Source organism: Schistocerca americana, chromosome 2, assembly GCF_021461395.2.
Source record: "Schistocerca americana isolate TAMUIC-IGC-003095 chromosome 2, iqSchAmer2.1, whole genome shotgun sequence".
Classification (NCBI taxonomy): Eukaryota; Metazoa; Arthropoda; class Insecta; order Orthoptera; family Acrididae; genus Schistocerca; species Schistocerca americana.
The window spans coordinates 70,103,648-70,124,724 of record NC_060120.1 but is presented as its reverse complement, the minus strand read 5'-3'; the positions used below and the strand labels follow the sequence as shown (position 1 = coordinate 70,124,724).

The 21,077-nt window shown below is 42.5% G+C and overlaps 1 protein-coding gene across 1 annotated transcript in view; it reads left to right on the top strand.

Annotated features, from left to right (window-relative positions):
• The window catches only part of LOC124596270 (alsin), a 186,565-nt gene that overhangs the window by 122,235 nt on the left and 43,253 nt on the right, over window positions 1-21,077 (top strand). The window contains exon 7 of the mRNA XM_047135343.1: window positions 405-514. Coding sequence (XP_046991299.1) covers window positions 405-514 — 110 coding nt within the window. The remainder of the gene's footprint in view (window positions 1-404; window positions 515-21,077) is intronic.

Below are 21,077 nucleotides of genomic sequence, written 5' to 3'. Positions count from 1 at the left end.
TTCATTAACTTCACTTTATGTCTGAAGTCTGCTGTACCTTTCAGAGTCTATCACATTTTTGCTCTTGATACATAAATATTAACCCTTTAACTGCTCTGGCCGTGTTAATGCGCGCGCCTTTGTACCTGTCCCTGTGTGCTCTGAACGTGATTACGCGCGCCACCAATCCTTTTACCTGGTACTCTGAACGTGTCTACATGTAAAGCGTGTCTACACGTAGACACGTTCAGAGTACCAGGTAAAAGGATTGGTGGCACGCGTAATCACGTTCAGAGCACACAGGGACAGGTACAAAGGCGCACGCATTAACACGGCCAGAGCAGTTAAAGGGTTAAGTATATGCTTTTCCAGATTACAGGTAAAAAAGTCATTCATTATTGTCATCTTTCTGAATTCCATTCTAGGTGAAAAATACTTGGGAACTTGGAACAATAATATGAAACACGGGTGTGGATTGATTGTTACCTTAGATGGTATTTATTATGAAGGTCTTTTTATGCAGGATGTGTTAGTGGTAAGTAGACAATTTCATTAAGTTTGTACGATAAAAGTTTTTCTCCTGTGACTATGTTGAGACAATAGGCAACAGAAAATCTTCAGATTTTGTATACCAATAATTTTCTTGTTTCAATAGAATCTTTATTATCTAATCTATGATTAGATCACCTTGGAACTGTGCAACTTACATGCTGTCCTCTAACAACTATCAGTTGCGGTGTGCCTTTTTTGGATATTGAGATATTTTAATGAAACTCTTCTTTCAATGAGTGATTGTGCAAAATGTTGTAAATTATATAAAACTCCATATAAGTTAATTATTGTAATGAGAATGCATGTTCCAATGGTGATGAGCAAACTTCTTTTCGTGGAAGCAATGAGAAGTGCAAGTAAGTTGATAATTCTAGGAAATAGAATCATTAATAGTTACTTGTACCATCATCAGAAAAATAAAAGTGGGACTGCATCAGGCCAGTGAGTATGTTGGGTGACATCATTGTTCAGTGATGCAGTTGAGGACAGTTCGTAAATAGAAAAATATAAGGTACAGAAAATGACCAGTGAATTAATCTCGCCAGGGGGTCACCACTCTTTGTTGAGTTTATGCTTGGCTACCATGGAGCTCCAGCCTCTGCAGCATCTTTTCCCTTCCATGCTGCATGTCTACCCTCTTGCTATTCTTTTCACCCTCCCTTGGGAACATGTTTGGGATGTTTTTGGGAATGTGTTCTGAATTTTCAGTAGCCTGACATCAGAACAGTCTGTCCACTGTTTTTTCATTTTTTTCCCTTCATTCCCCTTCTCCTATCCTTCCTCCACTTAGGCATTGGGTGTTTCTCTTTTTCTTCTTCTTCCTTTCTGTGCACTCCTGAGGGCCGGCGCACGCATCTGATGTGTAACAGGTGACTAGGTAACATGTAATTCCCAACCCTGGGTTGACAGATACGCTTCACGTGTGCCCCTTGGTACAGGCCAAGCCCAGGGAAGGGCGATTGCCTTAGCTATTACCTCCCAAAATTGCCAATTGGCCCCTCTGTCAGGTGTTCGGAAGGTGTAATCTGATGTGTGAACAATCACCTAAGGCATGTGCGCCTGCATCTGAGGGGGCCCCCAGATGGAAGGAGCATGCCATCGGAGACACTGGAAATCGTGGAGAATTTTCTCGCAGTAAGACAAACATCATCTTCACAGTGTACATCTACTAAACATAAATGGAAGGAGGCTAATGATTCAAAGACCCTGTCAGTTGCACCACGGTTACTTGTGGTAGCATTTACTGAAGACAGTCTGTCCTTTGCTATGGTAAATCGATGTATTATTCAGAAAGGCATTGCATTTGCTGGCCCTGTTAAATCCTGCCCCCGTTTATGCAATGGCACTTTGTTTTTGGAGACTACTTCTGATTCTCAAGCATGGCTATCCTGTTTGTGTTGAGGCCCATCTAATGGTGAATTCTTCGCATGGTGTTGTTTACACTAGGCTGCTCGATGGTCTGACCGAGGCAGAAATCCAAACATACCTCTTTGATCAGGGTGTCATTAGAATCCATCAGGTAATGAAAAAGGTAGATGCATTCTTAGTGCTTACATGCACTCTTTTTCTCGTGTTTGATAGAGTAGTGCTTCCATCAGAGATCAAAGTAGGCTATGATGTTAGCACAGTATGACCACACATTTGGAACCCGCATCGCTGCTACCAGTGTCATTGTTACAACCACACTCGAATGTCCTGTCAACACCTGGCCAAATGTGTAAGCTGTGGTAGGGATGATGACAATGGAGATTGCCCTCCTCCTCCCTACTGTATCAATTGCAGCGATAATGATGCAGCCTCCTCCTGAGATTATCCCATGTATCTCGATGAATGGACCATACAGGAGATCCGGCTGAAGGAAAAAGTGCCTTACCCGGTCACTCACCAGTTGTTGGCTAGTTGGAAACCCTGTGTTTTACCATCCGGCACTTACAGTACTGTTCTTGCTACATCTTGTTCCATGAAGGACATTTCCATGCAAACATGCGACCTCAAATTCAGCACCATGATTGTAAAATCGCCCAGTGTCACGGTAGCTTCCCTGTCTCCTCCTCCTCCAGCTGTGTAACAAGCAACCAAACTTTTGTGTCATAGTGCGAAATCACCTGCTACAGCCATCAGGCCAGAAAAGACAAAAGGAATACTGCCACAATGACTTTTTATGTCCCTCAAGCCAACAAATATCAGAATAGCCATATGCCAACTGCAAAAGCTCCAAGAAATCAAACAAAGGCAAATGGTCTTCCCCATCGCTGACTCGGAGATGCTCTTCAACAGTGTCATCACATGCTACCCTCACCCGGCTGACCTCTGTGTCACCAGTGCACAAAGCCAACCATTTTTCTGCTCTGTATTCTCTGCATACCGGCAGAGGGAGAATGCCTACACCTCTGTAGATCTCATGGAGCAGGATCCTCCATCCTCTGCACCCTGTAGCAGAGTGTCTTCATAGACTGGCACTCAGCAGCCACAAAAGTGATACCCCTTCCTTTTTTCCCTCCTTCCCTTTCCCCATCATAACACCACTCCAGTGGAACATTTACGGCCTTAGATCTAACAATTACAGCTGCTCTTGGAGTTGCAGCATCCCCTTGTTCTCTGCTTCCAGGAAACGAAACTGTGTCGTCATGATCACTTTGACCTCTTGCATTTCATTCCATTTCACTTTGACCTTCCTCCCGAGGACAGTATTCCATCTCATGGGAGAGTAATGCTGCTCGTCCAGGATGATATTCGTAGTCAAATCATTTCTGTGGCTACCCAGCTTCAAGCTGTTACAGTTCTCATTTTCTTTCCTCACTTCACCTTTGTACTGTTTACATCCTTCCACAACTGTCATGAGGGCAGACTTCCTCCACTTTACTGGGCAACTCCCTCACCCCCCCTTTTTTTTCCCCAGTGACTTAAATGTTCACCATCCCAATCCCCCATCCCCTTTAGGGCACTCCCAGAACATGTCACAGAGGTGCCCTCTTGGCTAACCTTCTCAATCAACTTAACTTCATTTGTCTTAACATGGGAGCATCCATGTTCCTTTCAGACTTCATGCAGACCTGTTCTCATTTGAACATCTCCTTCTGCTCTACCTAGCTCGCCCGTCGTCTCAAGTGATCCTTTCTCTCTGACACGTACTCAAGTAATCATTTTCCGTGTGCTATCCGTTTGTTCACTCCTACCAAATCTGTGTGCACACCCAAATGGCAGCCTTCTAAGGTCGACTGGAGGCTTTACTCCTCCCTGGCCACCTTCGATAAACATTTCCCCAGTTTTGATGACAAGGTAGACTACCTTATGAGCTTTCTCCTTACCGCAGAACATTCCAGTCCTCACACTTCATCTTTGTCATACCATGTCCCAGTCCCTTGATGAAGCGAGGTGCACTGCGATGCAATTCGTGCGCTCTGCATTTTTAACCGTCATTCTATGACAGTGATCTGTATTCGTTATAAACAGTTGCATGCACAGTGTCGTCGCGATCTTTGGGATAGCAAAAAAGCTAGCTGGATTTCATTTACTTTTTTTAAAAAAACAGTTCCACTCCCTCTACCGTTGTGTGGGCCAGCCTCCAATGGCTCTCTGGAATGAAGGTCCTTTTCCATATTTCCAGCGGAACAGTAGCAGATGATGTATTAGTGGACCTGTTTGCTATCTCCAACACCTTGCACTATTATTTTGTGGAGATTTCTAACTCCATAGGAAGTGAATGGAGGAGATTCGAGCAATACCCTCCTCTCCTCAGAATCGTGAGTGCTGCCTTTACTATGAGGGTGCTAGATTATGCTCTCACTTCATCCTAATCCTCTCACTTCATCCTAATCCTCCCACACTCTCCTAATCCTCCCACACTCTCCTAATCCTCCCACACTCTCCTAATCCTCACACACTCTCCTAATCCTCCCACACTCTCCTAATCCTCCCACACTCTCCTAATCCTCCCACACTCTCCTTCATAAGTACAATCACTCCTGGGCACAGGGCACATTTCCCAGATGCTGGTGTGAAGCCACTGTCATACCCATACCTAAGCCCAGTAAGAATAAACAACTTCCTTCTAGCTACTACCTCATTTCTCTCGCCAGCTGTGTTAGTGAGGTGATGGAACATATGATTCACAACCAGCTGGTACGGTGGCTTGAGTCTCGCAATTTACTAACAACCGTACAATGTGGATTTTGAGCATGCCGTTCTGCAGTTGACTGTCTTGTCACTTTGTCAACCCATGTCGTGAATGGTTTTCTGCAGAAATACCAGACTGTGCCCATGTTTTTTGATTTGGAGAAAGCCTGTGACACATGCTGGAGGACTGGAATCCTCTGTATACTCCACATGTGGGCCTGCCGAGGCCACCTGCTCCATGTCCTTCAGGAATTTTAAGAGACAGAGCTTTCAAGGTCCATGTGTGTTCCACCCTCTTGGACACCTTTATCCAGAAAAACAGGGTTCCTTCGTGAGTGTCGTCCTCTTTGTTATCGCCATAACCCTATTACGGCCTATCTCCCTCTGAGCATCTCCGGCTCCCCTGTTTTCAACAATTTTGCAATCTATTGCAGTTCTCCACTGACTTGTCATCTGGACCAGAAACTTCAGCGTTGTTCGATCATCTTTATTCGTGGAGCATTGACATGGATTTCGCTTTTCCACTGACAAAACTGTTTGTATGAATTTCTCGTTATGCATTGGGTTTCTACCACCGTCTTGACACATCTTGGGCCTGTTGCTCGTCCCTTCATTGAAGCTACAAAATTCCTGGGGCTCCTGCTTGGACAAAACTTTCTTGGTCCTTATCTGACCACCTACTGTATCTGGTCCCTCAATGCCCTACGTGTCCTAAGTGGTACTTCATGAGGAGTGGATTGGATCACCCTTCTCTGGCCATACCTATCTCCTGTGCATTCGAAACTAGACTATGGGTGTTTCGCTTACGCATCTGCACATCCGTCCATCTTATGCCATCTAAATACAATCCACTATTGTGGCATCCATTTGGCCACTGGCACTTTTTACGCCAGCCCCTTTGAAAGTCTACATGCAGATGCTACCAAACTACCACTGTCATACCGAGGTGATGTACTCCTCAGTGGATATGCATGCAATTTGCCATGTCAGTCCACCTATCCCATTCCTCCTCCTTCAATGACTACTTTGACTGCCAGTATGGAATGCGTCCCTCTTCTCTGTTATCTCCTGATATTTGCTTTCGGCTATTACTCCGGCAGCTTAACTTAATGCTACCTGTCATTTTCCTGATAGGTGTGAACTCTTCACCACCTTGGCTTCGTGTGGTTCCCGAGTTCACCGAGGACTTCATTCACTTCCTAAGGACAATACTCCAGACTCGCTATATCACCGTAAGTCTTTCAGCCTTCACGAGGAACTTCGTGACAGTACCTTTGTGTACAATTACAGCTGTCTGAATGAATATGGTGTTGGGTGTGCTGTTATTTATTTACATGTCAAGTTCTGTAGGACAAAATTGAGGAGCAAATCTCCAAGCTCATGGAACATGTCAGTACATGAAATTACAACGTAAAAGTAATAACAGACAAAATAAAATGTTTGTGAACCCAAAAAACGCCAAGCCATAAGTTTAAGTAAAAGCAATCAACAATAAAACATAAGATTCAGCTTAATTTTTCAAGGAACTCCTTGACAGAATAGAAGGAGTGACCCATGAGGAAACTCTTCAGTTTCGATTTGAAAGCACTTGGATTTCTGCTATAATTTTTGAATTCCTGTGGTCATCATCATCAACTTGGACAGTTTTCAGCCTCTGGCCAGGTCTGTATGGAACATAAGCCTCTCCATCGTCTTCTGTCTTGCCACCATCTCTCTGTCTTCACCTTGGTCGAATCTTCTCCTTTCTTCTGGACGCATTCCTCTACCCCTTTCAGCCATCTGTCTCTTGGTCTTCCTCTTGTACATGTACATGTACATTTATACTCCACAAGCCACCCAACACTGTGTGGCGGAGGCACTTTACGTGCCACTGTCATTACCTCCCTTTCCTGTTCCAGTCACGTATGGTTCGTGGAAAGAATGACTGCTGGAAAGCCTCCGTGCGTGCTCGAATCTCTCTAATTTTACATTCGTGATCTCCTCGGGAGGTATAAGTAGGGGAAGCAATATATTTGATACCTCATCCAGAAATGCACCCTCTCGAAGCCTGGACAGCAAGCTACACCGCGATGCAGAGCGGCTCTCTTGCACAGTCTGCTACTTGAGTTTGCTAAACAACTCCGTAACGCTATCACACTTACCAAATAACCCTGTGACGAAACGCGCCGCTCTTCTTTGGATCTTCTCTATCTCCTCCGTCAGCTCGACCTGGTACGGATCCCACACTGATGAGCAATACTCATGTATAGGTTGAACGAGTGTTTTGTAAGCCATCTCCTTTGTTGATGGACTACATTTTCTAAGCACTCTCCCAATGAATCTCAACCTGGCACCCACCTTACCAACAATTAATTTTATATGATCATTCCACTTCAAATCGTTCCGCACGCATACTCCCAGATATTTTACAGAAGTAACTGCTACCAGTGTTTGTTCCGCTATCATATAATCATACAATAAATAAAGAATCCTTCTTTCTATGTATTCGCAATACATTACATTTGCCTATCCGCTACAGATCTTCTTGCATTTCGCTGCAATTTTTTAATGCTGCAACTTCTCTGTATACTACAGCATCATCCATGAAAAGCTGCATGGAACTTCTGACACTATCTACTAGGTCATTTATATATATTGTGAAAAGCAATGGTCCCATAACACTCCCCTGTGGCACGCCAGAGGTCACTTTAACGTCTGTAGACGTCTCTCCATTGAGAACACATGCTGTGTTCTGTTTGCTAAAAACTCTTCAATCCAGCCACGCAGCTGGTCTGATATTCCGTAGGCTCTTACTTTGTTAATCAGGCGACAGTGTGGAACTGTATCGAACGCCTTCTAGAAGTCAAGGAAAATGGCATCTACCTTGGAGCCTGTATCTAATATTTTCTGGGTCTCATGAACAAATAAAGCGAGTTGGGTCTCGATCGCTGTTTCCAGAATCCATGTTGATTCCTACAGAGTAGATTCTGGGTTTCCAGAAATGACATGATACGCGAGCAAAAAACATGTTCTAAAATTCTACAACAGATCGATGTCAGAGATACAGGCCTATAGTTTTGCGCATCTGCTCGACGACCCTGCTTAAAAACTGGAACTACCTGTGCTCTTTTCCAATCATTTGGAACCTTCTGTTCCTCTAGAGACTTACGGTACAAGACTGTTCGAAGGGGGGGGGGCAAGTTCTTTTGCGTATTCTGTGTAGAATCGAATTGGTATCCCGTCAGGTCCAGTGGACTTTCCTCTGTTGAGTGATTTCAGTTGCTTTTCTATTCCTTGGACACTTATTCCAATGTCAGCCATTTTTTCGTTCGTGCAAGGATTTCGAGAAGGAACTGCAGTGTGGTCTTCCTCTGTGAAACAGCTTTGGAAAAAGGTGTTTAGTATTTCAGCTTTACGCGTGTCATCCTCTGTTTCAATGCCATCATCATCCCAGAATGTCTGGATATGCTGGTCCGATCCACATACTGATTTAACATAAGACCAGAACTTCCTAGGATTTTCTGTCAAGTTGCTACATAGAATTTTACATTCAAATTCACTGAATGCTTCACGCATAGCTCTCCTTATGCCAACTTTGACAATGTTCAGCTTCTGTTTGTCTGAGAGGTTTTGGCTGCGTTTAAATTTGCAGTGAAGCTCTCTTTGCTTTCGCAGTAGGTTCCTAACTTTGTTGTTGAACCATGGTGGATTTTTCCCGTCCCTCACAGTTTTACTCGGCACGTACTTGTCTAAAACACGTTTTACGATTGCCTTGAACTTTTTCCATAAACACTCAACATTGTCAGTGTTGGAACAGAAATTTACGTTTTGATCTGTTAGGTAGTCTGAAATCTGCCTCCTATTACTCTTGCTAAACCGATTAACCTTCCTCCCTTTATTTATATTCCTATTAACTTCCATATTCAGGGATGCTGCAACGGCCTTATGATAACTGATTCCCTGTTTTGCGCTTACAGAGTCAAAAAGTTCGGGTCTGTTTGTTATCAGTAGGTCCAAAATGTTATCTCCACGAGTGGGCTCTCTGTTTAATTGCTCGAGGTAATTTTCGGATAGTGCACTCAGTATAATGTCACTCGAAGCTCTGTCCCTACCACCCGTCCTAAACATCTGAGTGTCCCAGTCTATATCTGGTAAATTGAAATCTCCACCTGAGACTATAACATGATGAGGAAATTTATGTGAAATGTATTCCAGATTTTCTCTCAGTTGTTCTGCCACTAATGCTGCTGAGTCGGTAAAAGGTAAAAGGAGCCAATTATTAACTTGTTGAATATAACCTCCACCCATAATAATTCACAGGAACTATCCACTTATATTTCACTACAGGATAATCTACTACTAACAGCGACAAACACGCCACCACTGGTTGCATGCAATCTACCCTTTTTAAACACCGTCAGTGCCTTTGTAAAAATTTTGGCAGAATTTCTCTCTGGCTTCAGCCAGCTTTCTGAACCTATAATGATTTCAGCTTCGGTGCTTTCTATCAGCCTTTGAAGTTCCGATCCTTTACCAACGCAGCTTCGATAGTTTACAATTACAATACTGAGTGCTGCTTGGTCCCTGCGTGTCCTGACTTTGCCCCGCACCCTTTGAGGCTGTTGCCCTTTCTGTACTTGCCTGAGGCCATCTAACCTAAAAAAACTGCCCAGTCTACTCCACACAACCCCTGCTATCCGTGTAGCCACCTGCTGTGTGTAGTGGACTCCTGACCTGTCCAGCGGAACCCGAAACCCCACCACCCTATGGCACAAGTTGAGGAATCTGCAGCCCACATGGTCGCAGAACTGTCTCAGCCTCTGATCCAGACCCTCCAAACGGCTCTGTACCAAAGGTCCGCAGTCAGTCCTGTCGACGATGCTGCAGATGGTGAGCTCTGCTTTCATCCCGCTGGCGAGACTTGCAGTCCTCACCAAATCAGATAGCCACCGGAAGCCAGAAAGGATTTCCTCCAATCCATAGCGACACACATCATTGGTGCCGACATGAGCAAACACCTGCAGATGGGTGCACCCTGTACCCTTCATGGCATCCTGAAGGACCCTTTCCACATCTGGAATGACTCCCCCCGGTATGCACACAGAGTGCACTTGGGTTTTCTTCCCCTCCCTTGTAGCCATATCCCTAAGGCGCCCTATTACGTGCCTGATGTTGGAGCTCCCAACTACCAGTAAGCCCACCCTCTGTGACAGCCCGGATCTTGCAGACTGAGGGGCAACCTCTGGAACAGGACAAGCAGCCATGTCCAGCCGAAGATCAGTATCAGTTGGAGACAGAACCTGAAACCGGTTCGTCAGACAAACTGGAGAGGCCTTCCGTTCAGCCCTCCGGAATGTCTTTCGCCCCCTGTCACACCTTGAGACGACCTCCCACTCTACCATGGCTGAGGGGTCAGCCTCAATGTGGTCAGTATCCCGGGCAGCCACAGCCGAAGTCTGATCGGGGGATGCGTGGGACGAGCTGCCGTCCCCGACAAACCCCCATCCAGACCCCCACAGTGATGCCCATTGGCAACAGCCTCCAGCTGTGTGACCAAAGCCAACACTGCCTGAAGCTGGGAGCGAAGGGATGCCAACTCAGCCCGCATCCAAACACAGCAGTCGTAGTCCCTATCCATGCTAAATACTGTTGTGCAAAGTACGTCCGAACTAATCTACAGAGAGCACAAACAATTCAACACAAAATTTAAATGGTTATTAAAATAAAAGAATGCCTAGTAAACGCAGTAATGCTGCTACTTGCGCGCTGCTGACACACTGCTCGGCGGCAGAAGGCTAACTGTACTGTCAGTAACGTACAAAGACTATTTGAAAGAAATAAACAAATGACAGACAACTACGCGACTTTACACATCACATATATTAAAATGCAAATCTGCCCCTGCTGATTACGAAACTACACAATGATTTAGCGGATTTAACTAAACAAGTGCGCTAAGAACACTCAAACAAATTTTCAACTTGACTACTACAGTTATATGAACGCTAAATAAGCCACTTGCTGCTACTTGCGCACTGCTGACACACTGCTCAGCTGCTTGGTCTCTTTCCTTCCAGTTTCATCTTGTGTATCCTCCTAGATATCCTCTTCTCCTCCATTCTCTTAAAGTGTCCATACCACCTCAGCCTTGATTTCTCTATCTCCTCCTGTAATGGTTCCAGCTTCTCTTTGATCCTCTAATTTCTTAACATGGCTGTCTTTGTCACTCCAGTACTGTTTCTCAAGAATTTCATCTCACTACCTTGTACTTTGCTTTTCTCTCTTCCTTTTGTAACCCAGGTTTCTGATGCATATGTCAGGATGAGGAAATAGTGTGACCGGTATATAACCTTCTGACTGATTTGGGTTACATCCTTGCTCCATATTAGGCTTCTGACACTCTTCCGAAATGCTTCTGCTTTTCTACCCCACTCATTTATTTCTCTGTCATTTTTTCCATCTTCCTGTTTCAGGCTTCCTAGGTACTTGAAACTCTCCACTCTCCTCAATCATTCCCCACCAATTGTCATTCCAGTTGTTCCTATCTCCTTCTTTCTTGTTGTGATAATCATCTTACTCTTACTTATACTAAATTTCATCCCATATTCTTGTACTGTTCGTTCCCATATGTTCAACTACTCTTGTACTTCCTCCTCCATGTTCCCCCAAATCATCAGATCATCTGCAAACACCATAGCTTTCATCTTCCTTTTGCCAATTACTTGTGCTGTTGTACTCATTATATCATCCATCACTACAATGAAGAGCAACGGTGAAAGTGCACTTCCCTGCCTCAAACCATTCTTCTGTTCAATCAAAGCTGATCTCTCTCCTCCCACTTTCACACAGCTCACACTTTTATGATACATTTCCCCTATCCTCCAAATAATCTGCATTTGCTACTCCTCTGTTCTCCAGGGCTTTCCACACTTTGCTTCTACATACACTATCATACGCTTTTTCGATGTCCAGGAAGGTCATTAGTAGATCTATTCCATATTCATAGTGGTTTCCTGCAGTTGTCTTACAGCAAAAATTAGATCCACCGTCGACCTTCCTGTTCTGAAGCCATGTTGCTCTTCTCTCATTCTTCCTTCTAATTTTGCCCTAATTCGTGCTTCCAAAATTTTCTCAAAAATTTTGCACAGTGACTCATCAGTGTTATCCCCAGATAATTGTTGCACTTTTTTCTATTTCCCTTCTTAAAGATCGGGACAATTATTCCCCTCTTTCAGTCTTCTGGGATCCTCTTCGGTCTCCGCACAATTTTCATTAATCGATTCCTGTGGTAGCTTATTGTAAATAGATGCAGCAGTATACCGCACGCCTTTCTGCACAAGAGTTAAGGAAGTCCGACCCAAATGCAGGTTTGATTTCTGCAGAGTATTAACTGAGTGAAAGCTACTAATTCTTAGGAATAAGCTGATATTGTTAACAAGAAATGACAGTAAGGAATATATATATATTGAGAAGCCAATGTCAAAATACCGAGACTTGTGAACAGGGGTCGACAAGAGGTTCATGAACTTACATCCGTTATTGCCCGAACCGCCCTCCTCTGAGCCAAAAATATCCTTTTAGAATGGGAAGAGTTACCCCAGAATATAATACCATATGACATAAGCAATTGAAAATAAGCAAAGTAGACAAATTTTCAGGTCGAATGATCATTCACTTCAGATACCATTCGAATAGTAAAAATGCCAGCATTAAGCCTTTGAACAAGATCCTGAACATGGGCTTTCCACGACAGTCTACTATCTATCTGAACACCTAGAAATTTGGACTGTTCAATTTCACTGATCATATGCCCATTCTGTGAAATTAAAATGTCAGGTTTTGTTGAATTGCATGTTAGAAACTGTAAAAACTGAGTCTTAGTGTGATTTAGTGTTAGTTTATTTTCTACAAGCTATGAAATTACGTCATGAACTGCACGATTTGAAACTAAGCCGTTTTTGCACACGACATCCTTTACTACCAAGCTAGTGTCATCAGCAAACAGAAATATTTTAGAGTTACCTGTAATACTAGAGGGCATATCATTTATATAAATAATGAACAGCGGTGGCCCCAACACTCATGCCTAGGGCACCCCCCACTTGACTGTACCCTACTCTGACCCCACATCACAGCCATTCTCAACATTTTGAATAATGACCTTTTGCTGTCTGTTGCTAAAGTAAGAGGTGAACCAATTGTGGGCTACTCCCCGTATTCCGTAATTGTCCAACTTCTAGAACAATATTTTGTGATCAACACAATCAAAGGCCTTAGTTATATCACAAAAATATGCCTAGCATTCGAAACCTTTTGTTTAACTCATCCAGTACCTCATAGAGAAAAGTGAATATAGCATTATCAGTTGTTAAACGACTTCTAAACCCGAACTGTACATTTGATAGCAAATCATGTGATATAAAATGAGCAATTATCCTTACATACACAGCCTTTTCAATAACTTTAGCAAACACTGATGGCATAGAAATAGGTCTAAATTTGTCTACATTATCCTTTTCTCCCTTTTTATAAAGTGGCTTTACTACTGAGTACTTAAATCATTCAGGAAACTGACCATTCCTAAAGGAAAAATTACAAATAGGCTAACTATGGGGCTAATGTGTAGGACAGTACTTTGATATTCTGCTAGGCACTCCATCATATCCATGAGATTCCTTGATCTTCAGTGATTTAATTATTGACTCAATCTCCCCCTTGTCTGTTTCACAGAGGAGTATTTCAGACATCAATCTCAGAAAGGCAACTGCCAAGAAAGTTATGTGATTCCCGGTATAAACTAAATTTTTATTTAATTCACCAGCAATGCCCAAAAAATTATTTTTAAATACTGTACATATATGTGATTTATCAGAACAGAAATATGTTTACTATGAACTGACTTTATATCATCGACCTTGTGTTGCTGACCAGACACTTCCTTCACAACTGACCATCCTGTGAATTAGCTATTCTATTTCCATACCACATACTCTTTGCTTTCCTAATAACATATTTAAGCATCTTACAATACTGTTTGTAATGGGCTACTGTAGCTTGATTGTGGCTACTTCTAACATTTTGATATAATTCCCACTTTGTTATACATGATATCCTTATCCCACTTGTCAGCCACACGGGCTACCTGTTACTGCTAGTACCCCTTTTAGGACATTCTAATGGAAAGAACTCTCAAAGAGCATGATAAAAGTGTTAAGAAAAGCATTATGTTTGTAATCTATGTTATCGGAACTATAAACATCCTGCCCCCCTTGTTCCTTGACATGGTTTAAAAAAGTCTCTACTGATGTTGGTTTAACTATACTTCATAGTTTGTATTTATATATGATATTTGTTTGAGTGCAAAAGCCTTTTAGTGTTAAAATTTGTGCATCATGATCTGAAAGGCCATTAAACCTTTTACTAACAGAATGCCCATCTTGTAATGAAAACTGAATAAAAATATTGCCTATGGCCGTGCTAATGTTCCCCTGCACTCTAGTTGCAAAAAACACTGTCTGCATCAGATCATATGAAGTTAAGAGGTCTACTGAATCCTTTTCTGTGCTCCATCATATACAAAATTTGTATTGAAGTCACCACATATAACTAATTTCTTGAACTTCCTACAAAGTGAATCAAGAACCCTCTCTAGCTTGAGCAGAAATACTCTGAAGTCAGAGTTAGGGGACCTATAAACAACAACAATTAGAAGTTTAGTTTCACTAAATTCAACTGTCCCTGCACAACATTCAAATATCTATTCAGTGCAGTGCCGTGAATGTGTATGGACTCAAATGGAACACTGTTTTTTACGTACATGGCCACTCCCCCCACCCCGCAAGGTACTCCTCGAAAAATAGCCACCTAATCTGTATCCTGGTAAAGGAAGCCTCTGAATTGTCAAATTATTTAAGTGGTGCTCCGATATACCAATAATTTCAGAGTCAACATCTGTAAGCAGTTCACTAACTTTATCTCTAATACCTCTTATATTTTGATGAAATATGCTAATTCTTTCTGTACTTGGAAACATGATGTCCTCTGTGGGTGAGCCCTTAGTTAGAGGGACTTGCTTTAAGCAGGTATACCTATCAGCTGACTTCAGTCTAAAAAAAGATGCAGCTCTAACACCAACTACTACAGAAATTTTTCCAAGAGTGATCCCACCTCCGGCCACTACACTGTCATGTATAAGCTTTGCCAGCCTCCCCTTCCCATACCTATTGAGGTACAGACCATCCCTGGTGAAACCCGACCTACTGATAGACCCAACTGGCACCAATGAATTGTTACCCATGCCCTCTGCCATCAGCGCCCTCTCCAGTCCCATGCTAACACGCCTAACAGCCGCATTAAGGTGAGGCCAATCACGATGCTGAAACAGTTGCATGAAATGCACGCTAGTGCCACCAGTTTGAGTAGCTATCTTTACCTGGTCACCACCTACATCGTATTCCCGGTCCCTATCAAGACTGTTCCCTGCTCCACCCATTATCACTATCTGATCCTCCTTCGTAAAATTCCTACATTACTCCCCTACGCTGTCAGTCACCTGAGCAAATGCTGCATGAGACTTCCCAACACTTTCTGCTACTGCAGGCCCACACATCTACCATGTGAACTACCTAGTAGCAGAAGCTTCTTCTTTCTGTTACACTTTGCAACTGACCTAGGCCTCCTAACTGCTCATTATCATCAATCTTTGATAGTTCACCATTTCCTGGGCGAACACCCTTTCCTTAACCACTTACATTCTAATTTATGTTTGCCTTCTGAGTTATCAGCCATTTTAGCGAACAAGGCATGTGCTTTCAGCCGTATTTTACTTTTTATCCTTAATAGCAATATGGTGAAGGACATTTAATCGCCGGCCGGTGTGGCCATGTGGTTAAAGGCGCTTCAGTCTGGAACCACGTGACCGCTACGGTCGCAGGTTCGAATCCTGCCTCGGGCATGGATGTGTGTGATGTCCTTAGGTTAGTTAGGTTTAATTAGTTCTAAGTTCTAGGCGACTGATGACCTCAGAAGTTAAGTCGCATAGTGCTCAGAGCCATTTGAACCATTTTTTGACATTTAATCTTTAGTTCGGGTCCTCCGTTGTCTGTATGGCATATTTTATGGACCTTTCTCCAAGTCCCTGATTTTAGCTGTGTTTTTTTCCATCGTTTGGGCTTAACGTGGAGTTGCTTTTAACTCCTTTTTCTTCTGTTTGTTCTAAGATTCTGACATGGGTGCATATGATCTTAGTTGTTTTTACACCCTAAAACAAAGCAAACAAACATACAAGCAAATTAATCTCAGTATGGTTCTGTCTTCAGTCGAAGAAGATTTAACGATAGAGCACAATTAGTGCTTGGTCATTTCATGATCGAGCTGTTCGCTTCCAACTTCTCATCATCAGCCACTGGAATTTATTAAAATACAACAAAAAGTGTATGAGAAAGGTAATTGAGTCTGAAATAATTAAAAGTGAATAAATATAATAAATAGGTCAATTGTTTTCAGCAAACTGGAATACAGTATACTTAAATCTGATCTCTGAGCTTGCAGTGGGGTGAGTTGTAACTTCTCATCCCTAACATTCAATCCACCAACATAGATAGGCTTACAGCTGTCTGTCTGGCAGATGCTCAGTAGACCCATGAAAAGCAGCATTGAAGAAAAACTGAGTAAATACCTATCAAACGAAGGTCGCATAACTCGACCTTGGAGTCAAAATCTTCAAGTTCGTAAAATTTTGGGCATTTGGGATTCTGAAGAACTTACTTGAAAATGTTTCAAGTTCAACTGATTAGGCTTTATTGCCTCCATGACATGTTGTAGATGCCTGTCAAGTCAGTATTTACTATCAAACTATCATTATTGCAAGTTGATTACTGTTTTAACTACGAAGTTTCACACGAAGGCAGGCAGATGTTTTCCAGTCCGCCCCAAATAATTTTTATGTTCTGTACAAATACTGACCCACAGATACTTGCAAGTTACTGCATCAACTCATTCAGTGGGCTTCTTAAAAAGAAGTGTCCACCATAATGTCTTGCAACATGAACATAACAAACAATGTGGAGTTTGTAGTGCAACAAGAAAGTTCACACACAAGTATCTTCTAAATTAATCCACTTAAAAATTCCAACTCTCACTGAAATTTTGAAAAGTATAATTGCTCTATTATTGCAACACAATAACTGAAAAATGCAAGATTTCCTTCTTTTTAGCAAATATTCATTTAGTACGATTCAGCATTGATGTCCATTGTGCAAAGGTTCCTGAGAACACTAAACTGGAGCACACAATACTACATAAACTGTGGGAAATGCTTGATGTCTGTTGGTTAATGATGTAGGCTGCCAATTGGATCAGCTGCAGAGTCACTGAAAGCAATTTATAAAAGAAATTCAGTATGTACTAAACCAAATTTATTTAAATAAAAAAAGAACGCCTCACCTCGGAAATGAAGTACTAATTGATTTAATACCTAACATCTCTTCTGGCTGCTTTTACATGAAAGCATGCACACTAGGACATACAACACAGGCTTCATGATAACACAAGAACTTTCCCATGCATACATTTTTTATAGATTTTTATAAAATTCTTGCACTCTCTACAACACTCACATAACAAAACCAAATTAAATAAAAATGTTCAAAAGTGGTTACTTTTATGCCAGCAGCTACTGTAATGAAGGCAAAGAAAAGTCTAGAAAAACAACTTTTATGAACTGAATCTTTTCATAGTTTCATAATGGGAGAAAATTTGTTATGGTTTTTAGGTAAAATTTTATATCTCCAAAAGTATTGAAGATACTGAACTGAGATTGTAGAATATAGTTTTATTATTAACACAAGTCAGTATGTGAAGTGTGAAAAATACCACATAAAATTTAATACTTCTCCATTAGATTTATAGGGAATGTGCGTAATGGACAGTACACAAGTAGTGTCGTTGCATTCTTCAAGATAGCAAGAAATTTAGCTGGATTTCATTTACTAGTTCTTTTAACAGTTCCACTCCCTCTTGTGTTGTGTGCCAATCTCTGGCGGCTATCTGGGTCCTAGGTACACTCCGCAGTTCCAACCTGACCATATCAGATGATGTCATTGTGGATCCCTTTGCTATCTTCAGCACCTTAGGCCGCTCTATTTTGCAATCTCCCGCCTGAGAGCTAGACGATGTACTTATCCAAATGTTGCAGCACCTTTCTCTTGCTGACAAGCAGTTCCTTCTTCATATGTACAATTGAAGATGGCTTATGTCCCCGACACTGGTGTAAAGCCACTGTCATGCCCACTGTTAAGGACAAATGACTACCTTCTCGCTACCACCCTATTTCTCTCACCAGCTGTGTTTGCAAGGTGATGGAACTTGTGATTCATGACCAGCTGTTATGGTGGCTCGAGTCTCGCAATTTACTGACCACTGCACAGTGTGGATTTCGAACGTGCTTTTCTGCAATTGACCATCTCATTACTTTGTCAGCCCATGTCATGAATTGTTTTTTGCAGAAATACCAGACTGTAGCTGTGTTTTTTGATTTGAAGAAAGCCTACAACACCTCTTGGAGGGGACTGGTACCCTCCATACTCTCTACATGTGAGACTTCTGAGGCTGCCTGCCCCATTTCCTTAAGGAATTTTTAAAAGACAAAGCTTTCAAGGTCCATGTGGGTTCCACCTTGTTGGATACCTTTATCCAAGAGAACAGTGTGCCTCAGGGTTTCTTCCTGAGCATTGTCGTCTTTGCTATAGCCATTAACCCTATCATGGCCTGTCTCCCGCTGGGCATCTCCGGCTCCCGTTTTCAATGATTTTGTGGTCTATTGCAGTTCTCCACAGACTTGTCACCTTGATTGGCATCGTCAATGCCAATCTTCAATGATCTGACAATCATCTTTACTCATGGAGAATCAACAGTGGCTTTTGCTTTTCCACTGACAAAACCATTTTTATGAATTTCTGGTGATGCAATGGGTTTCTACCACCATGCTTCTACCTTGGGCCTGTTGCTCTTCTGTTTGCTGAAACTACGAACTTTCTGGGGTTCATGTTTGATCGAAAACTTTCTTGGTCCTCCTGTGAGTCTTACCTGACCACCCACTGTATCTGGTCCCTCAATATCCTACATGTCCTAAGTGGTACTTCATGGGGAGTGGATTAGATCACTCTCCTCCACTGTATCGATCACTTGTCCATTCGAAACTAGACCATAGGTGTTTCGTTCATGCATCTGTACATTCATCCATCTTATGCTGTCTAAATACAATCCACCATCATGTAATCCATTTGGCCATGGGTACCTTTTACACTAGCCCGGTTGAGAGTCTTTACGCTATAAGCTGCTGAATACCGCTGTGATACTGACATAATGTTCTCCTCAGCAGATATGCATGCTGTTTGTCTGCCATGCCCAGCTACCCATCCTATGGCTCCTCCTTCGATGACTCCTTTGACCCCCAGTATGGGGCGCGTCCCTCTTCTCTGTTACCTCCTGGAGTGTTCTCCATCAGCTTAAATTCACACAACCTGCCACTTTCCCGATGGGTGTGAACGTGTCACCACCTTGGCTTCGTGTGGCACCCTTGTTCTTTCTTGACTTCATTCACTTCCTAAGGCAACTACTCCATATTCAATCTATCACTGTAAGTTTCTCGACCTTTGCGTGGAAGTTAACGATAGTACCTTTGTGTGCACTGATGGCTCTCGGACTGACCGTGGTGTTGGGTCTGCCTTTGTCATTGACACCAACAATTTTTGGTACCAGCTTCTGGAACACCGCTCAGTGTTTACAGCATAGCTCTTTGCTCTGTATCATCCCATGTAGTACACCCGTCAACACAGGCTTTTCAATTGTGTCATCTGATCCGAATCTCTCAGTGCCCTTCAGAGCCTGTGTGTGCTGTACACAGTCCAACAATAGTGCAATGGGTCCAAGAAAGCTTCAATGTGCTCACTCATTAGGGAGCCACTGTGATGTTTATGTGGGTCCCTGGTGACGTCGGTCTGATGGGCAACAAGGTGCTGACGCTGCTGTCAAAGCCGCAGTCCTCCTACCTTGGCCTGATCATTCTTCCATTCCTTCTGATGATCTCCGTGTTGCCGTCTGTCGGTAGGCGGTCTCTCTTTGGCATCTCCACTGGTCTACCCTTTGTGGGAACGAGATCCAGGGAATTAAATCTCTCCCAGTGGCTTGGCTGACCTCCTTTCGGCCTTCTCGCTACAAGGAGATCATTTTAGCTAGGTTGCGTATTGTGCTTTGTCATTTGAGCTATTGCCATTTGTTAAATGTTGATCCTGCACCACTTTGTGCTCATTGTCATCAACCTTTGACGGTTCACCATCTGCTGACCGAATACCCTTTTTTTTAACCATTTGTTTTTCAATGTGTGTTTGCCATCTGAGTTATCGGCCGTTTTAGTGAACTGGGGCTGTCAGTCGCATTTTACTTTATATTTGACGTAGCAATATTGCTATAGAAATTTAATCTTTAGTTTGGGATTTCCATTGTCTCTACAGCATATTTTGTGGAGCTTTCTGCAAGTCCTTGTTCTTAGCATTCTTTCCTTCCATTGATTGGACTTAACATGCAGTCACTTTTAACTTCTTTTTCATCTTAGTGTTCTAATGTTCTGATATGGACACAAATTTCTCCTCTCCCCAATTCTGTTGAGTACCTCCTCATTAGTCACATGATCCACCCATCTAATCTTCAGCACTCTTCTGTTGCATCACATTTCATAAGCTTCTATTCTCTTCTTGTCTAAACTATTTATCGTCCATGTTGCACTTCCATGCTTGGCTACACTCCATGCAATTACTTTCAGAAAGAACTTCCTGACAATTAAGTCTAAATTGATGTTAACAAATTTCTCTTCTTCACCAACGCTTTCCTTGCCATTGCCAGCATACATTTCATATCCTTCCTACTTCATCCATCGTCAATTATTTTGCTTCCCAAATGACAAAATTCCTCTACTACTTTAAATGTCTTGTTTCCTAATCTAAATTTCTTCTCCTTGAACTTTAATTTCTATTTTGAATTTTTCTTTTGTTTCCTTTACTCCTTGCTCAGTATACAGATTGAATAGGAGGATAGGTTACAATCCTGCCTCACTCCCTTTTCAGCCACTGCTTCCCTTTCGTGCCCCTTGATTCTTATAACTGCCGTCTGGTTCCTGTACAAACTGTAAATAGCGTTTTGCTCCCTGTATTTTACCCCTGCCACCTGTAGAATTTGAAAGAGAGTATTCCAACCAGCATTGTCAAAAGGTTTCTCTAAGTCTACAAATGCTATAAAGATAGGTTTGCCTTTCCTTAACCTATCTATTATGAGAAGTCTTAGGGCCAATATTGCCTTGGGATGCCCGTATTTCTTTGGAATCGAAACAGATCTTCCCTGAGGTCGGCTTCTAGCAGTGTTTCCTTTCTTTTGTAAAGAATTTGTGTTGGTATTTT